Source organism: Hypomesus nipponensis, chromosome 1 (genome assembly GCF_054491055.1).
Source record: "Hypomesus nipponensis isolate SF chromosome 1, ASM5449105v1, whole genome shotgun sequence".
Classification (NCBI taxonomy): Eukaryota; Metazoa; Chordata; class Actinopteri; order Osmeriformes; family Osmeridae; genus Hypomesus; species Hypomesus nipponensis.
Genome location: NC_140361.1, coordinates 14686655 through 14710562, shown reverse-complemented (window position 1 = coordinate 14710562; position 23908 = coordinate 14686655). Strand labels below are relative to the sequence as shown.

Genomic DNA, 23908 nt, shown 5'->3' with positions numbered 1-23908 from the left:
TCTCTGTTCCTCAGGGCGTTCTCTCCAGTGATTCGATTTCCCATCCCCAGCACCACGTGCAAATGACATTATCCCCGGCCCGGCGCACATCAGCTCCAACGTAGAGAGCGATCGGTAATGATCCCGGGGAATTATTCAATGTAACGTTTTAAAGAAAACGGAGTTGGAATGAGACATTATCAATATTTATGTCCCGCCTGATTTCGTGAGGTTCCTGTTCTAAGGTCACGCTGTAGACATTATGCTGATTCATGGCCTATTAAAAAACAATCACGGTGCCGTCTGAAGAACAACTTCCTGTGCGCAGCATTGACCTTGATGTGATATTAAAAGGGAAAGCATATATTCCAAAACCAGACCAAGGAATAAACATGCTGTCGTCTGTAAGAAAAAGGCCCTATGCCCCCCCCCCCTCGCCTCCCCCCCCCCCCCTCACACACACACACACACACACAACACACACACTGTAACGGCCTACAGTCTATGGTGACCGGTGCAAATGGAAATCTCGGTGCTCCGCGCCTACAGAAGTATGTGACAGCCATACAAATCCTAAACGGCTTCGCCAATTAACGGCTGAACGGAAGCCACCCACTCCTCCTCCTCTTCCTCCTCTTCCTCCTCCTTCTCCTTGAAATAAAAGTGTTTAATTAAGTGGAATTATTAATTAGGGCTTTGAGTCGAGGGGGAGGAGAGGGAGGACAGGGGTCTCTGCCTGTAAATGAGTTTCAGACTAATGATTCCAGTCGAAGATCTTTAAGCTGAAACCCTCCTGACCCCTGCTTGCCAGGGCAACATGGAAGCGTTAACGCTACAGTCGATACACAGCATTCCCTGAACTCGACACTTTTATTGTCTGTCTTGACGAACTTGCAGAGAGAAAAAAAAGGGAAAAAAAGAAAGAGAGCTAAATGAAGAAACAAGAAGAGTGAGAGCCAGACTGTGAAATTGAACACATTCAACTAATAAAGGCTATTTCCATCATAGCCATCCTGAGTGGACCACACAGGTCCAGGCAGACCAGTCCTCCAGGGATCCAGCCATCCAGGGATCCAGTCCTCCGGGGATTCAGTCCTCCAGGGATCCAGTCCTCCAGGGATCCAGCCATCCAGGGATCCAGTCCTCCGGGGATTCAGTCCTCCAGGGATCCAGTCCTCCAGGGATCCAGTCCTCCAGGGATCCAGCCATCCAGGGACCCAGTCCTCCAGGGATCCAGTCCTCCAGGGATCCAGCCATCCAGGGATCCAGTCCTCCAGGGATTCAGTTCTCCGGGGATCCAGTCCTCCAGGGATTCAGTCTTCCAGGGATTTCAGTCCTCCAGGGATCCAGTCTTCCAGGGATCCAGTCCTCCAGGGATCCAGTCCTCCAGGGATCCAGTTCTCCGGGGACCCAGTCCTCCAGGGATCCAGTACTTCAGGGATTCTCTCAACAATAGTATGAAAACCATGCCAACGCCACACACTCACAACCAAACCGTAACAGAACGATTGTGCTTGTGGTGATGCACTCATCACTCTATGTCAACACTTATACATTTTTTATATTTTGACTGAATTAAGCAGGTTATCCCCATAATATAATATTTTACAACGGCACAAAATCAATACTAATCGGGTATTCATAAGAAGATGAAGAATGACTGTGGCAGTCATGCATGTGTGAAATGAAAACTTCTACAGCTACATTGAAGGACTAGAGACAGGGAACACCACTGAGTTCAAAAAACACGTCGACACACCGAAGGAAGGAAGAGAAGGATGAGTGTTTCAGGAAGAAACCCACAGGTGTAAAAATCTAAAGGTCACTGTTGTCGTAGATTGTAGAGTGTGATATTTAGGTTTACTTTTGAGGTTAGGATGAAAGGCTTTCAAATGATCCTCCCCCTCTCTCTCTCTGTCTCTCTCCTCGTTTTTTCTCTCTCAGTATCTGGCTTGCTCTCTGTCTCTCTGCGTGTGCATCTGTCATCTATCTCTGCCTCCCTTTATCTCTCTCTCTCTCTCTCTCTGACTCTCTCTCTCTGACTCTCTCTCTCTCTCTCTCTCTGACTCTCTCTCTCTCTCTCTCTGACTCTCTCTCTCTCTCTCTCTGACTCTCTCAGTTTTTCTGACTGCATGACACACACCTCAAATAATCACACTCACACGGGTGTCATCCTTCACACACCAGCCTTTCTCTCCGGTGCTAATGGTCACGTCGCCGTGATCATTCCCCACACCTCGTTTTCAGACAACTGACATTTCGGCGGACTCCGCAACTCTCCGACACGTTCGCTCTCTTCGTCCCCGACCCCCACTTAGGCTCGCCGCTGCTCCTCCTCTCTCCCAGTCACTCCATCCCTCATCCCATCCCTCCTCCATCCTCCCATCCCTCTCCGCCCTCCCTCGTTCCGAGTCGGTCCGTCCCGTTTTCCGTCCTCCTCCTTTGACCTCCCTCTCATCCATCTTTCGCAGACATCTCTATGCCGGGGGGGGGGGAAACAAACACAATCGTCCTTTTGGCTCAGATTTTCCGCGAAGGCGAAAAAGTGTGACGAAAAAACATTCTGCCGTGCCGGTTCAGCTGGGGCTTGTTTATCACGGCGACCCGCAGTGCGCGACAGAACCTGCCGGTGTACGTCTTCAGAGTCTGAATCCTGGTCACACTGCTCTCTGCAGAAGACTCTCTCCAGAGGGCCATGGCGTGTGAAAGGAGTCAGGGAGAAGGGGCCGCTATAGTTCCGATGGTCTGTATCAATCTCCTGGGCCCGGATAAGCATGACACATTCCCAATCTTAGCAGGCAAAGTCTGCTGAGGGAAGCAGGTCTTACAAGATCGGGCAATTAAAAGCAATGCCTGTTTAATCACCACAAAATGGGCGACAAAAGGTGTTTAAAAAGTGCAGCTCGCACAGAATATAGTCAATTAGAAGACGCTCTTCCTGGGAGAGTCACTGTTCTATTTCAGGTTAATGCGTTGATATCCCCCTGCAGATGCACACATGGACGCGCACACACACACACACACAAAAACACGAACTAATGCCTGGCTCCCGCCATTCAACCTCCCCCCCCCTACACACACACTACTCACGCCCACACACACACACACACACACACCCATCCGCACAGATTATTACTCGCGCACGCGCGCGCCGCGCACACCGCTGTGCTCACCGAGTGCTGATGTGAGAGGTTTGCGGTTCAGTTGGAACACCCCGGCGGACTCAGGGGTTTGGTAGTCGTCATCACCGTCAGCTCATCTGAGAGTAGAGATGAAGCATCCGGCCATATTAACAACGGGCACGCCATTAACTCCAGTTACACTCTGCGGTCGTCTGGGCTGTTTCAGCCAGCAGGGCTGTGTCCAGGGCTGCAGTCTCCTGCACGCCAACACGCGCGCACACACACACACACACACGTATGTCGTGTGGGTTTTGTCTTGTTTTTAAGGGGTGGTCTATGCATGTGGATAATCTGTGATGGGGAGGGGAATGGTTGTGTTATGGAGCAAACTGTACAATGCCGGCACGGGTTTGGGCTTTCCGCTGCTCTGCTCTTTTATCCGCTTGCTAATAGACACTCCGCGATTGCCGTGCGAGGACCAATTAATCGGACACGGCTGCAGACTGTTAGCAAGATTGAGTGGCCAACCCAGATTGGTGGAGCCCCAATTGGACTGGGTATAAAAAGACTGACAGCGGAGAGATGAGAAGAGGGCCCGTACACAGGACTACACGACTAGTCAAGGCGACAGGTTGGGATCCACCGTCGCAGTGGCTACTGCTTTTACGGGATCTACGTTGTCTACTTCGTTTGAGCCTGAGAGAAGGGGAGAAACCACCGCAAAGGAACAGTTTCGGCCACTCGAGGACGGGTGGTGCAGCTTGACTATTCCAGTCTCTAGGTTGGACAGTTTCCGTGTGTATATATTTTTGTTCGGTCGGGAGGGACCCCGACCGAACGGACGTTTTTTTCTTATTTTTTCTGTATGTTTGTCTGCTGGCCTGGACAGGGGGTAGTGTTGGCGCTGTGCTTTATGGGAGGTGCAGGTAGAGGGTTGGGGATCCCTGTGTGCACGTGTGAGCATTGATGTGTGGGCTGCTACCTGTGTTGCTGCGTGGCTATATGGTTCCTTTGAATTTGTGTGCGGGATTGACCGGTGAACCGTTGTAGTGTGCTGTTGCTGTGTACCCCCTTGCCGTGTGGTGTTTCACCCTAGTTTAAATACCCTAGCTCTACCGGGTGCCCAAAATTGGCCTGTGCCCTTCATTAGACCAGTTCCAGGGGTAGTTTTATGAATTTGAAATAAAAGTGTATTTTCTAAAAAAAACAAACCCTTGTCTCTGTTGTGGTGTGTCCTGGGATTCATTTGCCTAGTGGGATTGCTCGCCCCTTCGGTGACATCCTTTTTGGCGTAGTCGGCAGGATCCCAGTAACACCCACAACATGGAGGAGGCCAATGGGGGTAACATAGGCGAGCCACAGCCTAGACCAGAGGCCAGCACCATAAATGCAGTGATGATGCCGTGGTTCATGGGGGGGCCCTGGATACCCAAATTTAGCGGGATGGGGGGGTCAGCTGGATTTGCAGAATGGCAGCCTCAGATGGAAGCCTTTCTTAGGGCGCAGGGTTTGAGTGGCCAGCAGAAAGTAGATTTCGTCTTGAGCGCTCTGGAGGGTGAAGCTAAGCAGGAAGTCCAGCTGGCCGAATCTACCAGCAAAGACACGGCGGAGAGAATCTTTACCCTCCTGCGGGGCTTGTATGGGGGGCCAACATCTATTGCCCAAAGGAGGGCGCAGTTTTTCCAGTGCAGACAGGGGGCTGACGAAGGGGTAGGTGCCTTTACACTCCGTCTCCGTGGATTACATCACCAGTGGCGAGCCGTAGACCCAGGCCCAGCCGACGGAGACGACGAGATGCTCCGAGCCCAGTTTGCAATGGGTCTTCGACCAAGCCCCATCCAGCAAGAGCTGCAACGCCAGTTGCGGCGCCGGCCCGATATGTCCTTCACCGCCACTTGCACCGAAGCCAAAGCCCTCGAGAGGGAAGGGGGCCAGGGGGCTGTGCAGGTCTGTCGGGTGAACCACCCCGAGCCTGCGGCTGCAACCGGGCCAGCGGCCCTCACAGCGGCCGACCCTTCCTTGCAGCAGTGGAAGGAGGCCTTCAAGTTAGAGCTCCAGCAGGAGCTCAAAGAGCAGCTTTCCGTGTTGGGCAAGGCCCTGGCAGAAGACTTCAAGAGTCTCCATCTCCCGGGACATCGGGGGGATTCATTCACCAGAGAGGGTCAATTCCCTACCACCTCAGCACCACCAACCAGGCCCCGGGGTGCCGGTGGGACTCAAGGGGGACCCCAACTTTATCGGTGGGATGCACAGGGCCGGCCTATCTGCCGGGATTGCGGAGAAGTTGGCCACACTCAACGTTTCTGTCCCCGGCGACAGCGGTACAACCCCTCGGATTTTTAGAACCCTCGGTGACTGTGGGGCGAGCCACTGAGGGGGTTGGGACCACCACTGCTCTAAAAAAGCCCTCGCTGGTAGGAGACTGTCCACAAGTACAGGTTAGTGTGCGAGGTAAGAAGATACCTTGTGTCCTAGACACAGGATCCCAAGTCACTTTATTTAGTTATTCCTTTTTCCAGAGGCATTTTGGGGCAGATAAAGTGCATGATGCTAGTGAAGTCCCGTGGCTCACTCTGAGGGCAGCAAATGGCCTGACGATCCCCTATGTAGGATATATCCTTCTGGACTTTGAGGTGGGTGGGGTCCAGCTGAGTGACAAAGGGGTGGTGATTGTAAAGGATTCCTGCCTGGGTTCTGATTGTGGAATACTAGGCATGAACATTATCTCTGATTGTTGGCAACAGGTGTTCGAGGGAACCCATCCTGGAGAGGCAGCATTCCGCACAACCAATAACCCAACTGCCGGGGAAGCCTGGGCACAGGCATTCGCTACCTGCCGGCGGGCTTTGGTATCAGGGCCTGGACCCTATCTCCAGGGGGTCGCAAAACTGGAACCCCAGCCGCCGATTATGCTCCCCCCAGAGATGGAAGTGGTGCTGTGGACCAAGGTCCCCCAAGGCAGCGGTCATTCGGACTGTTTGGTGATGGTGGAGGACCTGGACGATGGCGACCGGGAGTGGCGGGTGGCAAGGACCCTCGGCTGGCTACGGCAGGGACACGTGGCGGTCCGCCTTTGCAACCCCAACCCTTTCCCGGTGCAACTCCCGCTGGGCCGTCCGCTGGCTGCTGTGAGCCAGGTGTCGTCCGAAGATGTGCAGGGTCGCAACGAAATGGTGTTAACCAACCCAGAGCCAACGGTGGTAGAAGTGGCTGTACGACCGGTCCAGGCCCAGACCACGGATGAGCCCCCAGTCCTGGCCCTGCAGGGGGAAGGTCTGACCCCGGAACAACAGGACCAGTTGACTGCCTTGCTGCGGAAGTGGTCACCGGTGTTCGCAGCCCATGAGGAGGACTTCGGGCGGACCAATGTGGTATTGCATCAGATACCAACAGGTAGCGCACCGCCCGTACGGGAGCGGCATCGTCCAATCCCACCAAAATTGTACTCAGAGCTGCGTACGCTCCTCCAGAGCATGCTGGAGAGTGGGGTCGTAAGGGAGAGCAATAGCCCCTGGGCTGCACCGGTCGTGCTGGTGCGTAAGAAGGACGGATCATGGCGCTTCTGCGTCGATTACCGCAAACTGAACGCACTAACGCACAAAGACGCCTATCCTCTGCCACGGATTGAGGAGTCCCTTACAACCCTGAAGCAGGCAGCATGGTATTCCACCCTGGACCTGGCGAGCGGGTATTGGCAGGTCGAAGTGGATCCCCGCGATCAAGAGAAGACCGCGTTCACAACACCCTTGGGTTTGTACCAGTTCGAGAGGATGCCCTTTGGCCTTTGCAATGCCCCGGCCACCTTTCAGCGTCTGATGCAGCGTTGCCTTGGCAACCAGGTGAACGACTTCCTACTGGTTTACCTGGATGATGTAGTGGTGTTCTCGCCCTGTTTTGACAGCCATCTGGATCACCTCGAGCAGGTCTTCGAGCGCCTTCAAGCGCATGGACTTAAGCTCCAACCACATAAGTGCCACCTCCTCCGGCGGGAGGTCCGATACCTGGGCCATGTGGTCAGCGGACGTGGAGTGGCCACCGACCCGGAGAAGACGGCGGCAGTGAAAGAGTGGCCAGTCCCCAGCACCGTGAAGCAGGTGCGGTCATTCCTGGGTTTCGCAGGCTATTACCGGAGGTTTATCCCGGGCTTCTCGAAGATAGCCACCCCTCTCCATCGCCTGCTCGAAGGCACGACCGGAGCCAAGTCTGCTGCTGTTCAGTGGACAGGGGACTGTCAGTTGGCCTTTGACCGATTGAAGACTGCACTGCTGGAAGCCCCAATCCTGGCCTATGCGGACTTTAGCCTGCCTTTCCGGGTGTACGTGGATGCAAGCCTGAGCGGGTTGGGTGCTGTGCTGTCGCAGGTCCAAGAAGGACACGAGCGAGTGGTTGCCTACGCGAGCCGCAGCCTGCACCCAGCTGAGCGCAACGACCAAAACTATAGCTCATTTAAGCTGGAGCTACTTGGGCTCAAGTGGGCAATCACCGAGAAGTTCAAGGATTACCTCTGGGGGGCGGAGATCGAAGTTTTCACGGACAATAACCCGCTGGTACACTTGGCAACGGCAAACCTGGGGGCCACCGAACAGCGGTGGGTAGCCCAGCTCGCCAACTATAACTATGTCGTCAAGTACCGGCCAGGGGCCAAGAACGGGAATGCAGACGCCCTTTCCCGGCTCCCAGAGGAAGCCAGGGTGACTGCAGTTCAGACTGGCCCAGAAACACCGCTTCCCAGCGACGACATTCCATTAGGTGCAACAGACGCCAGTGAGGCCGTGCCCACGGTCGCTCCACCTAGTCAGTGGAGGGATGCCCAACAAGCCGATCCTGACCTTCAGCAGCTGTACACTTGGAAGAGGCTGAATTCCCTGCCACCCAAGGAAGCACGTTCTACCCTTACCCGTCCGGTCCAGAGACTGCTCGCCGACTGGGCCCCGATCGAGATCCGAGATGGAGTCCTGGTGCGACAAACAAAAGAGCCAAGTACCGGGATGGACGTTCACCAAGTCCTAGTCCCAGGGGGCAAAGCCCAAGGTCTATGGGCCCAGTACCACCGAGCCTCCGGGCATGCAAGCAGCGAGCGAACCCTGAGCCTTCTACGACGGAGATTCTATTGGCCTGGCATGGTCACCGACAGCAATGCATGGGCCAAGGATTGTGCGGAGTGTGCCATCAGCAAGGCTGGCCCTGAGGTGAGAGCCCCCCTGCAGTCCATTCAGTGTACATATCCATTTGAAATTGTTGGATTGGACTATTTGTCGTTAGGGAGGCCAGCGGATACTTACCCGTACATCCTTGTGATCACTGACCTGTTCTCTCGCTATGTAGTAGCCGTACCGACCCGTGACCAAACCGCCCACACTACAGTGAAGGCCCTGTGGGGAGCATTCATCCAGACATTTGGCTGCCCGGAGCGGATCTTGTCCGATCGAGGGGGTGCGTTTGAGTCGGAGCTCATGCAGCAGCTGTGTGCCCTGTATGGCTGTGTCAAGAGCCGGACGACTCCATACCACCCACAGGGAAACGGGGCGGTGGAAAGGTTCAACCAGACCTTGTTGTCCTTGTTGAGCTCCCTGAATGCCGACGAACAGTCCCAGTGGCCAACCAAAATGCCTGCATTAGTGCAGGTGTACAATAACACCGTTCATAGTTCCACCGGGCTGACGCCTCATTTCGTAGTGTTTGGCAGACACGCCAGGCTCCCCGTGGACTTGTGTGTGGAGGGCCAGCCGCCCCAGGAGCGAGCCACCCTAGAGGGGTGGGTCTCTTACCATCAGCAGGCCCTGACTACAGCCTACCAACAGGTCCAAGCACGCACCCAACAGAGACAGACCTGGGACCAAACGCGCTACAATAGGAGGGCTCGGGCTGCCCCATTGCTGCCAGGGGAGCGAGTCCTCATACGGAACTTCAGACGCCGAGCCCGGGGAAAGCTTGAGCCCAGGTGGTTTCCGTCCCCGTTTGTGATTCTTTCTCAAGTGCAGCCTGGACAACCAGTCTACCGTATCCGGCCCGAAGGGAAGGAGGGTCCGGTTCGCACTCTCCATCGGAACAACCTACGTCCCTGCCCTTCTGGCCTCCAGGGACCTCCCACCCCTTCACCCCGCGATGCTCCTGGACCAACCAGAGAAGGGGGAGACCTGCCACCCCGATGGCCTGTGCTGAGAGTACATCCTCCTGGGCCTAGGCCAATACCTGGTCTGAACATTGCACCTTGTGCCACCGGGCCAGTGCAGGAAGGTGAGGAGGGACAATGCCGGCACGGGTTTGGGCTTTCCGCTGCTCTGCTCTTTTATCCGCTTGCTAATAGACACTCCGCGATTGCCGTGCGAGGACCAATTAATCGGACACGGCTGCAGACTGTTAGCAAGATTGAGTGGCCAACCCAGATTGGTGGAGCCCCAATTGGACTGGGTATAAAAAGACTGACAGCGGAGAGATGAGAAGAGGGCCCGTACACAGGACTACACGACTAGTCAAGGCGACAGGTTGGGATCCACCGTCGCAGTGGCTACTGCTTTTACGGGATCTACGTTGTCTACTTCGTTTGAGCCTGAGAGAAGGGGAGAAACCACCGCAAAGGAACAGTTTCGGCCACTCGAGGACGGGTGGTGCAGCTTGACTATTCCAGTCTCTAGGTTGGACAGTTTCCGTGTGTATATATTTTTTTGTTCGGTCGGGAGGGACCCCGACCGAACGGACGTTTTTTTCTTATTTTTTCTGTATGTTTGTCTGCTGGCCTGGACAGGGGGTAGTGTTGGCGCTGTGCTTTATGGGAGGTGCAGGTAGAGGGTTGGGGATCCCTGTGTGCACGTGTGAGCATTGATGTGTGGGCTGCTACCTGTGTTGCTGCGTGGCTATATGGTTCCTTTGAATTTGTGTGCGGGATTGACCGGTGAACCGTTGTAGTGTGCTGTTGCTGTGTACCCCCTTGCCGTGTGGTGTTTCACCCTAGTTTAAATACCCTAGCTCTACCGGGTGCCCAAAATTGGCCTGTGCCCTTCATTAGACCAGTTCCAGGGGTAGTTTTATGAATTTGAAATAAAAGTGTATTTTCTAAAAAAAACAAACCCTTGTCTCTGTTGTGGTGTGTCCTGGGATTCATTTGCCTAGTGGGATTGCTCGCCCCTTCGGTGACATCCTTTTTGGCGTAGTCGGCAGGATCCCAGTAACACCCACAACATGGAGGAGGCCAATGGGGGTAACATAGGCGAGCCACAGCCTAGACCAGAGGCCAGCACCATAAATGCAGTGATGATGCCGTGGTTCATGGGGGGGCCCTGGATACCCAAATTTAGCGGGATGGGGGGGTCAGCTGGATTTGCAGAATGGCAGCCTCAGATGGAAGCCTTTCTTAGGGCGCAGGGTTTGAGTGGCCAGCAGAAAGTAGATTTCGTCTTGAGCGCTCTGGAGGGTGAAGCTAAGCAGGAAGTCCAGCTGGCCGAATCTACCAGCAAAGACACGGCGGAGAGAATCTTTACCCTCCTGCGGGGCTTGTATGGGGGGCCAACATCTATTGCCCAAAGGAGGGCGCAGTTTTTCCAGTGCAGACAGGGGGCTGACGAAGGGGTAGGTGCCTTTACACTCCGTCTCCGTGGATTACATCACCAGTGGCGAGCCGTAGACCCAGGCCCAGCCGACGGAGACGACGAGATGCTCCGAGCCCAGTTTGCAATGGGTCTTCGACCAAGCCCCATCCAGCAAGAGCTGCAACGCCAGTTGCGGCGCCGGCCCGATATGTCCTTCACCGCCACTTGCACCGAAGCCAAAGCCCTCGAGAGGGAAGGGGGCCAGGGGGCTGTGCAGGTCTGTCGGGTGAACCACCCCGAGCCTGCGGCTGCAACCGGGCCAGCGGCCCTCACAGCGGCCGACCCTTCCTTGCAGCAGTGGAAGGAGGCCTTCAAGTTAGAGCTCCAGCAGGAGCTCAAAGAGCAGCTTTCCGTGTTGGGCAAGGCCCTGGCAGAAGACTTCAAGAGTCTCCATCTCCCGGGACATCGGGGGGATTCATTCACCAGAGAGGGTCAATTCCCTACCACCTCAGCACCACCAACCAGGCCCCGGGGTGCCGGTGGGACTCAAGGGGGACCCCAACTTTATCGGTGGGATGCACAGGGCCGGCCTATCTGCCGGGATTGCGGAGAAGTTGGCCACACTCAACGTTTCTGTCCCCGGCGACAGCGGTACAACCCCTCGGATTTTTAGAACCCTCGGTGACTGTGGGGCGAGCCACTGAGGGGGTTGGGACCACCACTGCTCTAAAAAAGCCCTCGCTGGTAGGAGACTGTCCACAAGTACAGGTTAGTGTGCGAGGTAAGAAGATACCTTGTGTCCTAGACACAGGATCCCAAGTCACTTTATTTAGTTATTCCTTTTTCCAGAGGCATTTTGGGGCAGATAAAGTGCATGATGCTAGTGAAGTCCCGTGGCTCACTCTGAGGGCAGCAAATGGCCTGACGATCCCCTATGTAGGATATATCCTTCTGGACTTTGAGGTGGGTGGGGTCCAGCTGAGTGACAAAGGGGTGGTGATTGTAAAGGATTCCTGCCTGGGTTCTGATTGTGGAATACTAGGCATGAACATTATCTCTGATTGTTGGCAACAGGTGTTCGAGGGAACCCATCCTGGAGAGGCAGCATTCCGCACAACCAATAACCCAACTGCCGGGGAAGCCTGGGCACAGGCATTCGCTACCTGCCGGCGGGCTTTGGTATCAGGGCCTGGACCCTATCTCCAGGGGGTCGCAAAACTGGAACCCCAGCCGCCGATTATGCTCCCCCCAGAGATGGAAGTGGTGCTGTGGACCAAGGTCCCCCAAGGCAGCGGTCATTCGGACTGTTTGGTGATGGTGGAGGACCTGGACGATGGCGACCGGGAGTGGCGGGTGGCAAGGACCCTCGGCTGGCTACGGCAGGGACACGTGGCGGTCCGCCTTTGCAACCCCAACCCTTTCCCGGTGCAACTCCCGCTGGGCCGTCCGCTGGCTGCTGTGAGCCAGGTGTCGTCCGAAGATGTGCAGGGTCGCAACGAAATGGTGTTAACCAACCCAGAGCCAACGGTGGTAGAAGTGGCTGTACGACCGGTCCAGGCCCAGACCACGGATGAGCCCCCAGTCCTGGCCCTGCAGGGGGAAGGTCTGACCCCGGAACAACAGGACCAGTTGACTGCCTTGCTGCGGAAGTGGTCACCGGTGTTCGCAGCCCATGAGGAGGACTTCGGGCGGACCAATGTGGTATTGCATCAGATACCAACAGGTAGCGCACCGCCCGTACGGGAGCGGCATCGTCCAATCCCACCAAAATTGTACTCAGAGCTGCGTACGCTCCTCCAGAGCATGCTGGAGAGTGGGGTCGTAAGGGAGAGCAATAGCCCCTGGGCTGCACCGGTCGTGCTGGTGCGTAAGAAGGACGGATCATGGCGCTTCTGCGTCGATTACCGCAAACTGAACGCACTAACGCACAAAGACGCCTATCCTCTGCCACGGATTGAGGAGTCCCTTACAACCCTGAAGCAGGCAGCATGGTATTCCACCCTGGACCTGGCGAGCGGGTATTGGCAGGTCGAAGTGGATCCCCGCGATCAAGAGAAGACCGCGTTCACAACACCCTTGGGTTTGTACCAGTTCGAGAGGATGCCCTTTGGCCTTTGCAATGCCCCGGCCACCTTTCAGCGTCTGATGCAGCGTTGCCTTGGCAACCAGGTGAACGACTTCCTACTGGTTTACCTGGATGATGTAGTGGTGTTCTCGCCCTGTTTTGACAGCCATCTGGATCACCTCGAGCAGGTCTTCGAGCGCCTTCAAGCGCATGGACTTAAGCTCCAACCACATAAGTGCCACCTCCTCCGGCGGGAGGTCCGATACCTGGGCCATGTGGTCAGCGGACGTGGAGTGGCCACCGACCCGGAGAAGACGGCGGCAGTGAAAGAGTGGCCAGTCCCCAGCACCGTGAAGCAGGTGCGGTCATTCCTGGGTTTCGCAGGCTATTACCGGAGGTTTATCCCGGGCTTCTCGAAGATAGCCACCCCTCTCCATCGCCTGCTCGAAGGCACGACCGGAGCCAAGTCTGCTGCTGTTCAGTGGACAGGGGACTGTCAGTTGGCCTTTGACCGATTGAAGACTGCACTGCTGGAAGCCCCAATCCTGGCCTATGCGGACTTTAGCCTGCCTTTCCGGGTGTACGTGGATGCAAGCCTGAGCGGGTTGGGTGCTGTGCTGTCGCAGGTCCAAGAAGGACACGAGCGAGTGGTTGCCTACGCGAGCCGCAGCCTGCACCCAGCTGAGCGCAACGACCAAAACTATAGCTCATTTAAGCTGGAGCTACTTGGGCTCAAGTGGGCAATCACCGAGAAGTTCAAGGATTACCTCTGGGGGACGGAGATCGAAGTTTTCACGGACAATAACCCGCTGGTACACTTGGCAACGGCAAACCTGGGGGCCACCGAACAGCGGTGGGTAGCCCAGCTCGCCAACTATAACTATGTCGTCAAGTACCGGCCAGGGGCCAAGAACGGGAATGCAGACGCCCTTTCCCGGCTCCCAGAGGAAGCCAGGGTGACTGCAGTTCAGACTGGCCCAGAAACACCGCTTCCCAGCGACGACATTCCATTAGGTGCAACAGACGCCAGTGAGGCCGTGCCCACGGTCGCTCCACCTAGTCAGTGGAGGGATGCCCAACAAGCCGATCCTGACCTTCAGCAGCTGTACACTTGGAAGAGGCTGAATTCCCTGCCACCCAAGGAAGCACGTTCTACCCTTACCCGTCCGGTCCAGAGACTGCTCGCCGACTGGGCCCCGATCGAGATCCGAGATGGAGTCCTGGTGCGACAAACAAAAGAGCCAAGTACCGGGATGGACGTTCACCAAGTCCTAGTCCCAGGGGGCAAAGCCCAAGGTCTATGGGCCCAGTACCACCGAGCCTCCGGGCATGCAAGCAGCGAGCGAACCCTGAGCCTTCTACGACGGAGATTCTATTGGCCTGGCATGGTCACCGACAGCAATGCATGGGCCAAGGATTGTGCGGAGTGTGCCATCAGCAAGGCTGGCCCTGAGGTGAGAGCCCCCCTGCAGTCCATTCAGTGTACATATCCATTTGAAATTGTTGGATTGGACTATTTGTCGTTAGGGAGGCCAGCGGATACTTACCCGTACATCCTTGTGATCACTGACCTGTTCTCTCGCTATGTAGTAGCCGTACCGACCCGTGACCAAACCGCCCACACTACAGTGAAGGCCCTGTGGGGAGCATTCATCCAGACATTTGGCTGCCCGGAGCGGATCTTGTCCGATCGAGGGGGTGCGTTTGAGTCGGAGCTCATGCAGCAGCTGTGTGCCCTGTATGGCTGTGTCAAGAGCCGGACGACTCCATACCACCCACAGGGAAACGGGGCGGTGGAAAGGTTCAACCAGACCTTGTTGTCCTTGTTGAGCTCCCTGAATGCCGACGAACAGTCCCAGTGGCCAACCAAAATGCCTGCATTAGTGCAGGTGTACAATAACACCGTTCATAGTTCCACCGGGCTGACGCCTCATTTCGTAGTGTTTGGCAGACACGCCAGGCTCCCCGTGGACTTGTGTGTGGAGGGCCAGCCGCCCCAGGAGCGAGCCACCCTAGAGGGGTGGGTCTCTTACCATCAGCAGGCCCTGACTACAGCCTACCAACAGGTCCAAGCACGCACCCAACAGAGACAGACCTGGGACCAAACGCGCTACAATAGGAGGGCTCGGGCTGCCCCATTGCTGCCAGGGGAGCGAGTCCTCATACGGAACTTCAGACGCCGAGCCCGGGGAAAGCTTGAGCCCAGGTGGTTTCCGTCCCCGTTTGTGATTCTTTCTCAAGTGCAGCCTGGACAACCAGTCTACCGTATCCGGCCCGAAGGGAAGGAGGGTCCGGTTCGCACTCTCCATCGGAACAACCTACGTCCCTGCCCTTCTGGCCTCCAGGGACCTCCCACCCCTTCACCCCGCGATGCTCCTGGACCAACCAGAGAAGGGGGAGACCTGCCACCCCGATGGCCTGTGCTGAGAGTACATCCTCCTGGGCCTAGGCCAATACCTGGTCTGAACATTGCACCTTGTGCCACCGGGCCAGTGCAGGAAGGTGAGGAGGGACAAGGGGGGTCGGTGCCTCTGGTCAGGCGGTCGCAGCGACCTAATCTTGGGGTACGTCCGCAACGTTATCAGCCGTAAAGTGGCTCGGGACGACCACCATTTTAGTAGGGGGGGATTATGTCGTGTGGGTTTTGTCTTGTTTTTAAGGGGTGGTCTATGCATGTGGATAATCTGTGATGGGGAGGGGAATGGTTGTGTTATGGAGCAAACTGTACAATGCCGGCACGGGTTTGGGCTTTCCGCTGCTCTGCTCTTTTATCCGCTTGCTAATAGACACTCCGCGATTGCCGTGCGAGGACCAATTAATCGGACACGGCTGCAGACTGTTAGCAAGATTGAGTGGCCAACCCAGATTGGTGGAGCCCCAATTGGACTGGGTATAAAAAGACTGACAGCGGAGAGATGAGAAGAGGGCCCGTACACAGGACTACACGACTAGTCAAGGCGACAGGTTGGGATCCACCGTCGCAGTGGCTACTGCTTTTACGGGATCTACGTTGTCTACTTCGTTTGAGCCTGAGAGAAGGGGAGAAACCACCGCAAAGGAACAGTTTCGGCCACTCGAGGACGGGTGGTGCAGCTTGACTATTCCAGTCTCTAGGTTGGACAGTTTCCGTGTGTATATATTTTTGTTCGGTCGGGAGGGACCCCGACCGAACGGACGTTTTTTTCTTATTTTTTCTGTATGTTTGTCTGCTGGCCTGGACAGGGGGTAGTGTTGGCGCTGTGCTTTATGGGAGGTGCAGGTAGAGGGTTGGGGATCCCTGTGTGCACGTGTGAGCATTGATGTGTGGGCTGCTACCTGTGTTGCTGCGTGGCTATATGGTTCCTTTGAATTTGTGTGCGGGATTGACCGGTGAACCGTTGTAGTGTGCTGTTGCTGTGTACCCCCTTGCCGTGTGGTGTTTCACCCTAGTTTAAATACCCTAGCTCTACCGGGTGCCCAAAATTGGCCTGTGCCCTTCATTAGACCAGTTCCAGGGGTAGTTTTATGAATTTGAAATAAAAGTGTATTTTCTAAAAAAAACAAACCCTTGTCTCTGTTGTGGTGTGTCCTGGGATTCATTTGCCTAGTGGGATTGCTCGCCCCTTCGGTGACACGTACGCTCCATACGCGCGCGCACGTTTGTTGCGATTGCACACGCCTCATCCACCTTTCGTCTCTTTCGCTCTCTGCTCTATCGCCCCCCCCCCCCCTCCCTCGACTTTTCTTCCACTCTCTCTCTATGTCCCTCTCTCTCTCTCTTTCCCGCTAGATGTATATTTGCTCCTATCCATTTCACTCCCTTCCTCGGTGTACCCCCCCCCCCCCGCCCCACCCCATTACTATACGTTCGCCCTCTTCTCCCCACTACGAGTCATTTTGCATCGGCGCGATAACGACGCCAAATTCAATTTCTCGCGGAGCTGCCCCTCTAATGGGTGATGTGCGGCATGCGGCGTGGCGGAGCGGAGAGAGTACCTCATGGGGCCTTTGATAGGTACATGTTATCATACCAGCTAGACAGCCTAATGACTGACTGGGCAGGGCTCCCATGCATGTTCCACCAATTGGATGAGTCGGATGCATACCGCAAGGGCGCGATAGCCGGCTGAACCGAAGGTGTGTGGAGGCGGTTTTGGAACTTGGCCCTGGAGGGCCGTTTTTTTGACGGCGTGGTTTCACCCGGAGACGCCTCGCGGTTTATTGAGTTCGATATTTTGGGGGGGGTCTTGGGAGGGCTTTGGAGCAACTGTCTGGTCTCCTCGTCTGGACGGAGAGCACATTTTTAATCACTTAAGTGGGAGTTGGGCGCTGTAGGAAAAAGGTCCACAGGTGCCAAACTTTATTATTCCAACATGCTTTTATTAATTGTCGTCCTTTTCATGGGTCGCTTTGTCCTTTAAGGCAAATAAACGTGTTGGAAAATGATGAGGAGCTAATGATTTCCGATACAGCGATGAGGTCATCCATGTTTTAATTTCGAGACCAATAGGAGTATGGAAAATCCATGGCGTGCATAATCAAGGTGTCGGAATCGCGGCGCCTCGGGCCAGGGTGGCCATTGATCACTGGACGTCTCCTAAAAACACAGACATCAACATCCGGGCGAAGATGACTCGCTGGATTTGCGTGGGCAAAGTGACGAATGCCCTCATTTGATTCATTTGATCAATTACTTTCATCAATTACCCCGGATAGGTGGATGTGGGAAGCGGAAGATGAAAACATCACAACAGCGAGGGAGTGTCAGACATTCCTTAATTATCTCCACAGTCTCTCGCTTGATTCATGAATGTTAATTAATCAGAAATGTGATAAGTTATGGTCACTAATTACTCAGGGAGACATTTCCATTAAACACCAGCAATTGGAGTTGGACGGTGAGATTGTGGAAGTTTGGTTCGGCGAAACAGGATTGGCACGAGTGATAAAGGAGCCAAGCTGAAGGTGAAAAATGGTGACGACTTTGAACCATCAAACCAGGATCCATCTATCTTCCCGGTGTGAACAGGTAGCCAGGCACACCCGACAGGAAGCTCATTCTGGTGTTATCCTTTGTCTTCATCTCCATCCATCTCAGTGGCATGCTCTCTCCATGCTTGTATGTCTGAATATCTGCATATCTCTATGTCTGTCTGTCTGTCTGTCTGTCTGTCTGTCTGTCTGTCTGTCTGTCTGTCTGTCTGTCTGTCTGTCTGTCTGTCTCCATGTATATGAACGGATATCTGAATGCGTGCAATTATAGCCTGTGTGTCTTCGTACCAATCTAACTGTCATTCATCGCTTTATATTTAAGCAGAGCTCCTTTCCCCTTCTCCTTTCATTGCCTCATTAAGCATTTATTCACCTGCCGCCGTGTACTGTCTGGTCTGTAGGACAGCTGCTGGACCGATCCCTTTCCTCCTGGCTGGGTCTGACCTCAGCACTCGTCTGCAGCATTGGGCTCCGCTCAGGGCTGTGTGCCGGTGGGTCTCTTCAGATGTTTCAATGTTTGGCTTGGTGCCTCGAATCCAATGTTTAAGCCCCCGAGTGTCCAAAACAAAACTGTGAAAAAGAATAGCATTCCGTTCGCACGTCGATTATTTACGGTGTGGGGTGTGAGTGTGTGTGGGGGGGGGGGGTATGGTAGCGGCTGGATGGTAGCGGCGTCACGGAGCGCCGCTGAGGCCTGAACCGTTAAACGTGTGTGACGGCTCACTGAGCCGCTTGCCAAAACAACCCGCTCTGAAAAAGAGGACCACGATGCATCTGGGGATGGAGGAGAAGGGGGGGGGGGGGGGGGGTTGAGGGTGACGGGCAGCACTAAGAGGTGCGATGAAAAGATGGGATAGTTTGCGCAGGGAGGTGTTTGTCTGTGTGTGTGCGCGCGTGTGTGTATGTGTGCGTGCGTGCGTGAGTGAGTGTGTGTGGAAAGGCAGGAGCAACCGGACAGATGAACATCGCCATTGGCTGTCAGCTGAGGTCCACGACGGTAGAGATGGAAGAAGAGAGGCAGGGGAGGCGGGGAGCGAGCGAGGATGAGCCGGAGAGGGCTTTTTGGAGGCCAGTGTTGGCACGCAACAGAATATTAGCAGTGGAGGACAGGCATGCTAAGCTTACCCTGGGGTCCCAGACACAACAGCACTGAGGGTATAGCAGCCGTGTGTAGGAGGCTAGGCCTCTCTGCTAGCTGGGCGCAAGCCAGGGAGCTCCTCTGGGGCTTGTTAGGGGAACAAGTGAGGGTTTCTTCAGCCAAGACAGAGGGCATGTTAGTGAGGCTAATATAGAGAGACACTGAGCCAGTGTGTCAAGCTAGCGTGGAAGGGCACCAAATGAACATGGCTGATAGGGGGCAACACTAATCTTAGGTGGCTAAAGGGGAAAGCGCCAAGCTAATGAGGCTAACTGCACGAGCAGGATGGTAATGGCGCTAGCGGGGGAATCGCCAAGCTAAGGTTGCTAACGGTCGACGATGAAGCAAGAGTGGCTCGTGGTGGGAGCGCCACGGCTGCTCGGATGGAGGCGCTCACATTCGAGCGTCATCCCGCCGTTGTGGCTAGCCAGGACTGCCGGGGGGAAGGGGCCCCCCGTGTTGAGCAGGGTGAGGTGCGAGCCAAGAGGTTGCATGTTGTGGCTGACGGGCTGAGCAGGACAACGGGGGAGGGCGTGTAGAAGGCGCCGGCCAGCCAGGGGTGAGAGCATGTCAGGTGTACCGGGGAGGGGGGGGGGGGGGGGGGGGGGGCGATGAGTCCCCCCCGCCCGCCCCCCCCTTCCCACACCGACAGTCTGTGTGTCCATACGGCCGGGGCGAGGGAAGAGGGGGGGGGGCCTCCCCGCCACCCGCCGCCACGCTCAAGCTGTCTCTGTGGCGACAAGAGCCAAGAGGTGGGAGGGGGGGCGGGGGGGCGCAGTGTCTGTCTCCGCGGCCGGCGAGGGACGTTTCCAGGACTGACAACTCCCGTGTCGGCGTCACTCTGCGTCTGTCCTGGTGACAGCGCCTCATGCTCCAGACAGAGGGATGTCATCAAAAGGGAGGAGATATCGACCTATTTCTGCCCACGGTTCCCGACAAGAACCTGTGTGTGTTTGCGTGAGTGAGACAGAGAGAGAGAGAGAGAGAGAGAGAGAGAGAGAGAGAGAGAGAGAGAGAGAGATGTCTAAGTATTTTTGAAATATTTGAAAAGAAAGGAACTGGGAGGGAAGGAAAGAGAACATTTTTGGAAAAAGATTCACAACAAAACGTCTGGCCCATCATCAAGACCACGGTGGTGGTCAACCTTCTTTGGGCTAGCGGATTGGTCCAAACCATGGTCCACTTGGACCAGCTGTAAGCCTATTACAGGACAGAGGCAATCCAACACAACCATTGGTCCCATATGTGTTCATGTGTCTCCTGCCATGATAAAAACCTGCCTGCCAACAAACCCATCACTGGATGGTCCACCAGCAATCGCCATCCCAAATGTCTGTCATGAATTGTGAATGTCATCCAGCTTGTTGGAATTTCTTAGAGTAAACTGCAGACATGTCTAGTTGTCTTTTGCACACCAGACTGCGAGTCCGATTCAAGTCTCAATCAAAAATCCTCATAGGAAAACACATGGATGATCTTAAAAGCTGAATATTTCAACGATGTCTACTTTACATTTAAAACTGACTCTTAACACATAAAAAAATATTCCCGGGCTGTGAGGACACTTCCAGAACATTCTCGCCTCAGTTTCTCTGCCAGCTTATTTGCAAGGGATGTTTGTTGTTTGTACAGTCTGTCCTCGCTCCGGAGTTTTAGGTTACTGGATATGAATATGCAGGTTGTGCGGTACAGAATACTTCCTGCACAGGTCTCAAAGGTTCCTTTTACTGCTGGTCTACATATTAAAGAGTCTATTTAGAGGGTGAAAGAGAGAGAAGGAGATTGAGAGAAAGGAAGAGCTTGAGAGAGAGCGAGAGAGAGAGAGCTAGAGAGAGAGAGCGAGAGAGCGAGAGAGTCCGTGAGAAATGGAGCGAGTCTAAAAGAAAGAAAAAAAGAGAGAGAAAGAGAATGAGAAAGTTTTCACCAAGGACACGGGAGCAGAGGGGAAGTTTTCAACCTCTTAGTTTGTGTTAGAAATTGGCGAGGCGCCACAGAGCCGCATTCTCATGTTCTACTGTGCCTCCGAGCATTCTGGGAGATCTGGAGACGAGGAAGGGAGTTTGTTCTGTCATCACACCTGCCTTTGATCTGAGGGCGATGAGAGAGCTCAAAGAGATGCAGCCAAGTCTCTTTTTTTCCATTTTTTAAAGACTCTGTTTATATCCATTTATTGAGAGTCAGCAAGGAAGTGAAGCTTGTCTTCGTTGACTTTGCTTTACCAAGTCAAAGGTCAACATAAGTTTGGCAGAGTTTGAGGAGAAGTAACCTTCAACCATCCTCAACCCGATGGACCAGGAAGAATACTCAGAAGAGTACGGCACATGCTTTGATGAACAGACAATCGGACAGGGTTTGAAATGTGGGTTTCCCACACTTAATTAAAGAAAACATTTGCTCAAACCACTGAAAACAAATCCAAGACAATCAAATGTAGTGCCTACATTCCTCATGCAGTCATGCAGACGCGCGTATCTGCTCTCTTGCTGTGCTCCGTGTGGCTGACGCTCGACGCCCATTTTCACGCCTCGTGGTGATGACCTCATAGGGTGCCGTGATGACGCCGCGTGTCGCTCTCGCTCCGTCCGCTCCCGTCTGTCGCTGGGTGACAGTTGCCGTGGCCGATCTGCTCACGCTACCCAGCCTGGCGAGCGATCTGTAGCCGTTCAAACACACACACACACACACACACTGTAGCGCACAAACACTGCCACGCACGTGATTTTACACCCACACGCACACTGAAACAGTGGACTGTACAGCGTGCACGTTGACGTGGAAACAACGATGGATGGAAAACGATACGATTCTCAGGTTCCAAGGCTAACCGTGGAGGGATCTTCCAGGGCATGCCGGCTCTGCCTAGTGTTGCCATTGGAATGTGCCGGCTGTTTTTTTCATTCAGCTGGACCTCTCAGTATTCCAGGGTGCGATCGCCTGGTATTCCAGGGCTCTGTTGAGACGGCGTTGTAACAGTGTCCCGGTCACCATCTACGGGTTTTAAACCACGCTTCTTTTGTTAAATCCTCTTCACGGTCTGACTGGCGCTGGCCGCCGAGGTAATTTCACACCTGACCGGCCTTACGTGTGCTCCGCCAAGTGTCCGATACCGCCCCCCCCCCTCCCCACAGCCCCCCCCCCCCGCCCCCATTTCTCCCCTGCAACCAGCACCCTCCAGTGTTGGCCTGCTGTTGCCATGGACACGCACGTTGCGGCAGGTTGTCAGTCTGTTAAGTAACTGTTTAACACGTTGAGCTCCACAACTACCGCGCTGAAGCTGGCGAAGCTGCGGGTCGACGCCGGCGCCCGGAGGACGACGTTGTCGCGCTCGTTCATTCACGGACGATCACATGATCCTGCTTCATGAAGTGGGGATTCTGAAATTGAAAAGATTGAAAAGAAATTGAGAAGATTGAAAAGGCTGTGTGCGGATGTTGTTTGGGATTGAAAGAGTTGACACACCTTGCCGTCGGTGAATTCCCCCCACCCGACACACATAGAGAACTACACTCGTGTGAGTGTCGTGCAAGTTGTGGGATTAGGTGAAGTTGATTCCCATAGTTCTTCATGCATGGAAGACGGCCTGGCCAGCCTCGAGTTTGTGGAAAGAGGAGTGAGTCAATCTCATTTCCATAAAACCCTTCATTAGTCATGAGAGCTTTCTCACCCGGGCCGAGGCTGGGAGGATTGTCTGAGAACACGGTGCTGACACAGTCACATGACCGAGTCGCCAACTTCCAGACATCTGGCTTGAGAACGCTCATGTTTCTGCTTTCACGTGGCGCCGGCCCTTTTTGGCACGTCACCGCTTTTCTCACACTGACATTTTTGCAATCTGTCCTCGGAAACATTTTGCGTGCTTGTACATCGCACTTCTTCCGTCCGAATTGGCAACGCTGACTCATCTTCCACTGGGATCCAGCCAAACGGCATCTTTGAAACTAAAGACAAAGATTTCCACCAAATTGGTGTCCACTCGGTTCTCCCTGTGTTTCCCCGAAGTGGAGCACAATGTCAAACACTGGGAGGAGATTTGACATATTCTGTCAAATATATTTGACATCTTTCTTTTGGCTCGTATTCTCATCCAAGGTCTCATTTCTCTTGCTCATAAATAGACACGCACACACACAAACACACACGCTGGGATGAATTTCACCTGAAATCTTGCGGCTTTGTGTGTGCACGTGTGCACGGGTCTCTGTTTGTGTGATCCTGATTATTTTGGTTTAGGTTTTGATCATAGCGAGTGAGGAAAGCTGCCTGGTGTGATGTAGAAAGCACCACTCCTGTGTCTGATTACCAGATATGAAGAAGAGCAGGCCCACCCTCCACCACCTCTCTCTCTCTCTCTCTCTCTCTCTCTCTCTCTCTCTCTCCCCCTCTCTCTCCCTCTCACTCCCTCTCTCAGGAGAAGATTAAAACACAACCATACACTCACTTTTCTCACTCTCACACACACCAGCTGGCTCTCTGCCTAATGATCCCCTAGTGGGGTCTGTGTGTGTGTGTGTGTGTGTGTGTGCGCACGTTTGTGTGAGAGGTGTATGTGTATGTACGATCAGAGTCGGTTGGTTGTCTTCTCACTCAGGCCGAGAAAGGCGAACAGCGTTTGAGTTAGACAATGAAAGGGAGGGAGAGAGAGAGAGAAAAACCCGGAAGGTTCAAAACATATTGTCTCATCGGCGTTCCTGTCAACCTGCAATGAAGCATGTTCAAGCCCTGGTTTCCCCTCAGCCTCTGTGATCAAGTCTCTAACGGGGGCCAGCAGAAGGTCAACACTGCAGTTGGATGACGTTCCCTCGACTGTTCTAGAATTAGGACCGTCCTCGTGGAAGACGATCGCTAACTGCAGAGGATGAGAACGCTACCTCGACATGCCGCACCCCCGTTCACCAGGAAGGAGGAAACCTGCCGATGCAGCCACATCTCATTTCCTTCACCTTCGTAACCCTCCACTTTGACGAACAAAGACACCGGTGACGATGTCAGATTGGGTCTCGTGCAACCAATGGGCTCTAATCAACCCCTTGGCAGGCTCCGGTAGGCTCTTGTCTGTTGGTCAGAGGTGTCACGTTGGGAGGCTGGAGGTTGGTCTTGTCCTGCGGAG

General features: G+C 54.5%; 1 protein-coding gene across 1 annotated transcript; it reads left to right on the top strand.

The window, feature by feature from the left end:
- The first annotated feature begins 4424 nt into the window (after positions 1-4424).
- LOC146302725 (uncharacterized) lies at positions 4425-15728 on the top strand. Its single transcript, XM_084698340.1, has 7 exons — positions 4425-5217; positions 5445-5552; positions 5712-9363; positions 10253-11073; positions 11301-11408; positions 11568-13549; positions 14369-15728. The coding sequence occupies exons 1-7, from the start codon at positions 4425-4427 to the stop codon at positions 15281-15283; spliced, it is 8379 nt and encodes a 2792-aa protein (XP_084554466.1). The 3' UTR covers positions 15284-15728.
- The last annotated feature ends 8180 nt before the right edge of the window (positions 15729-23908 follow it).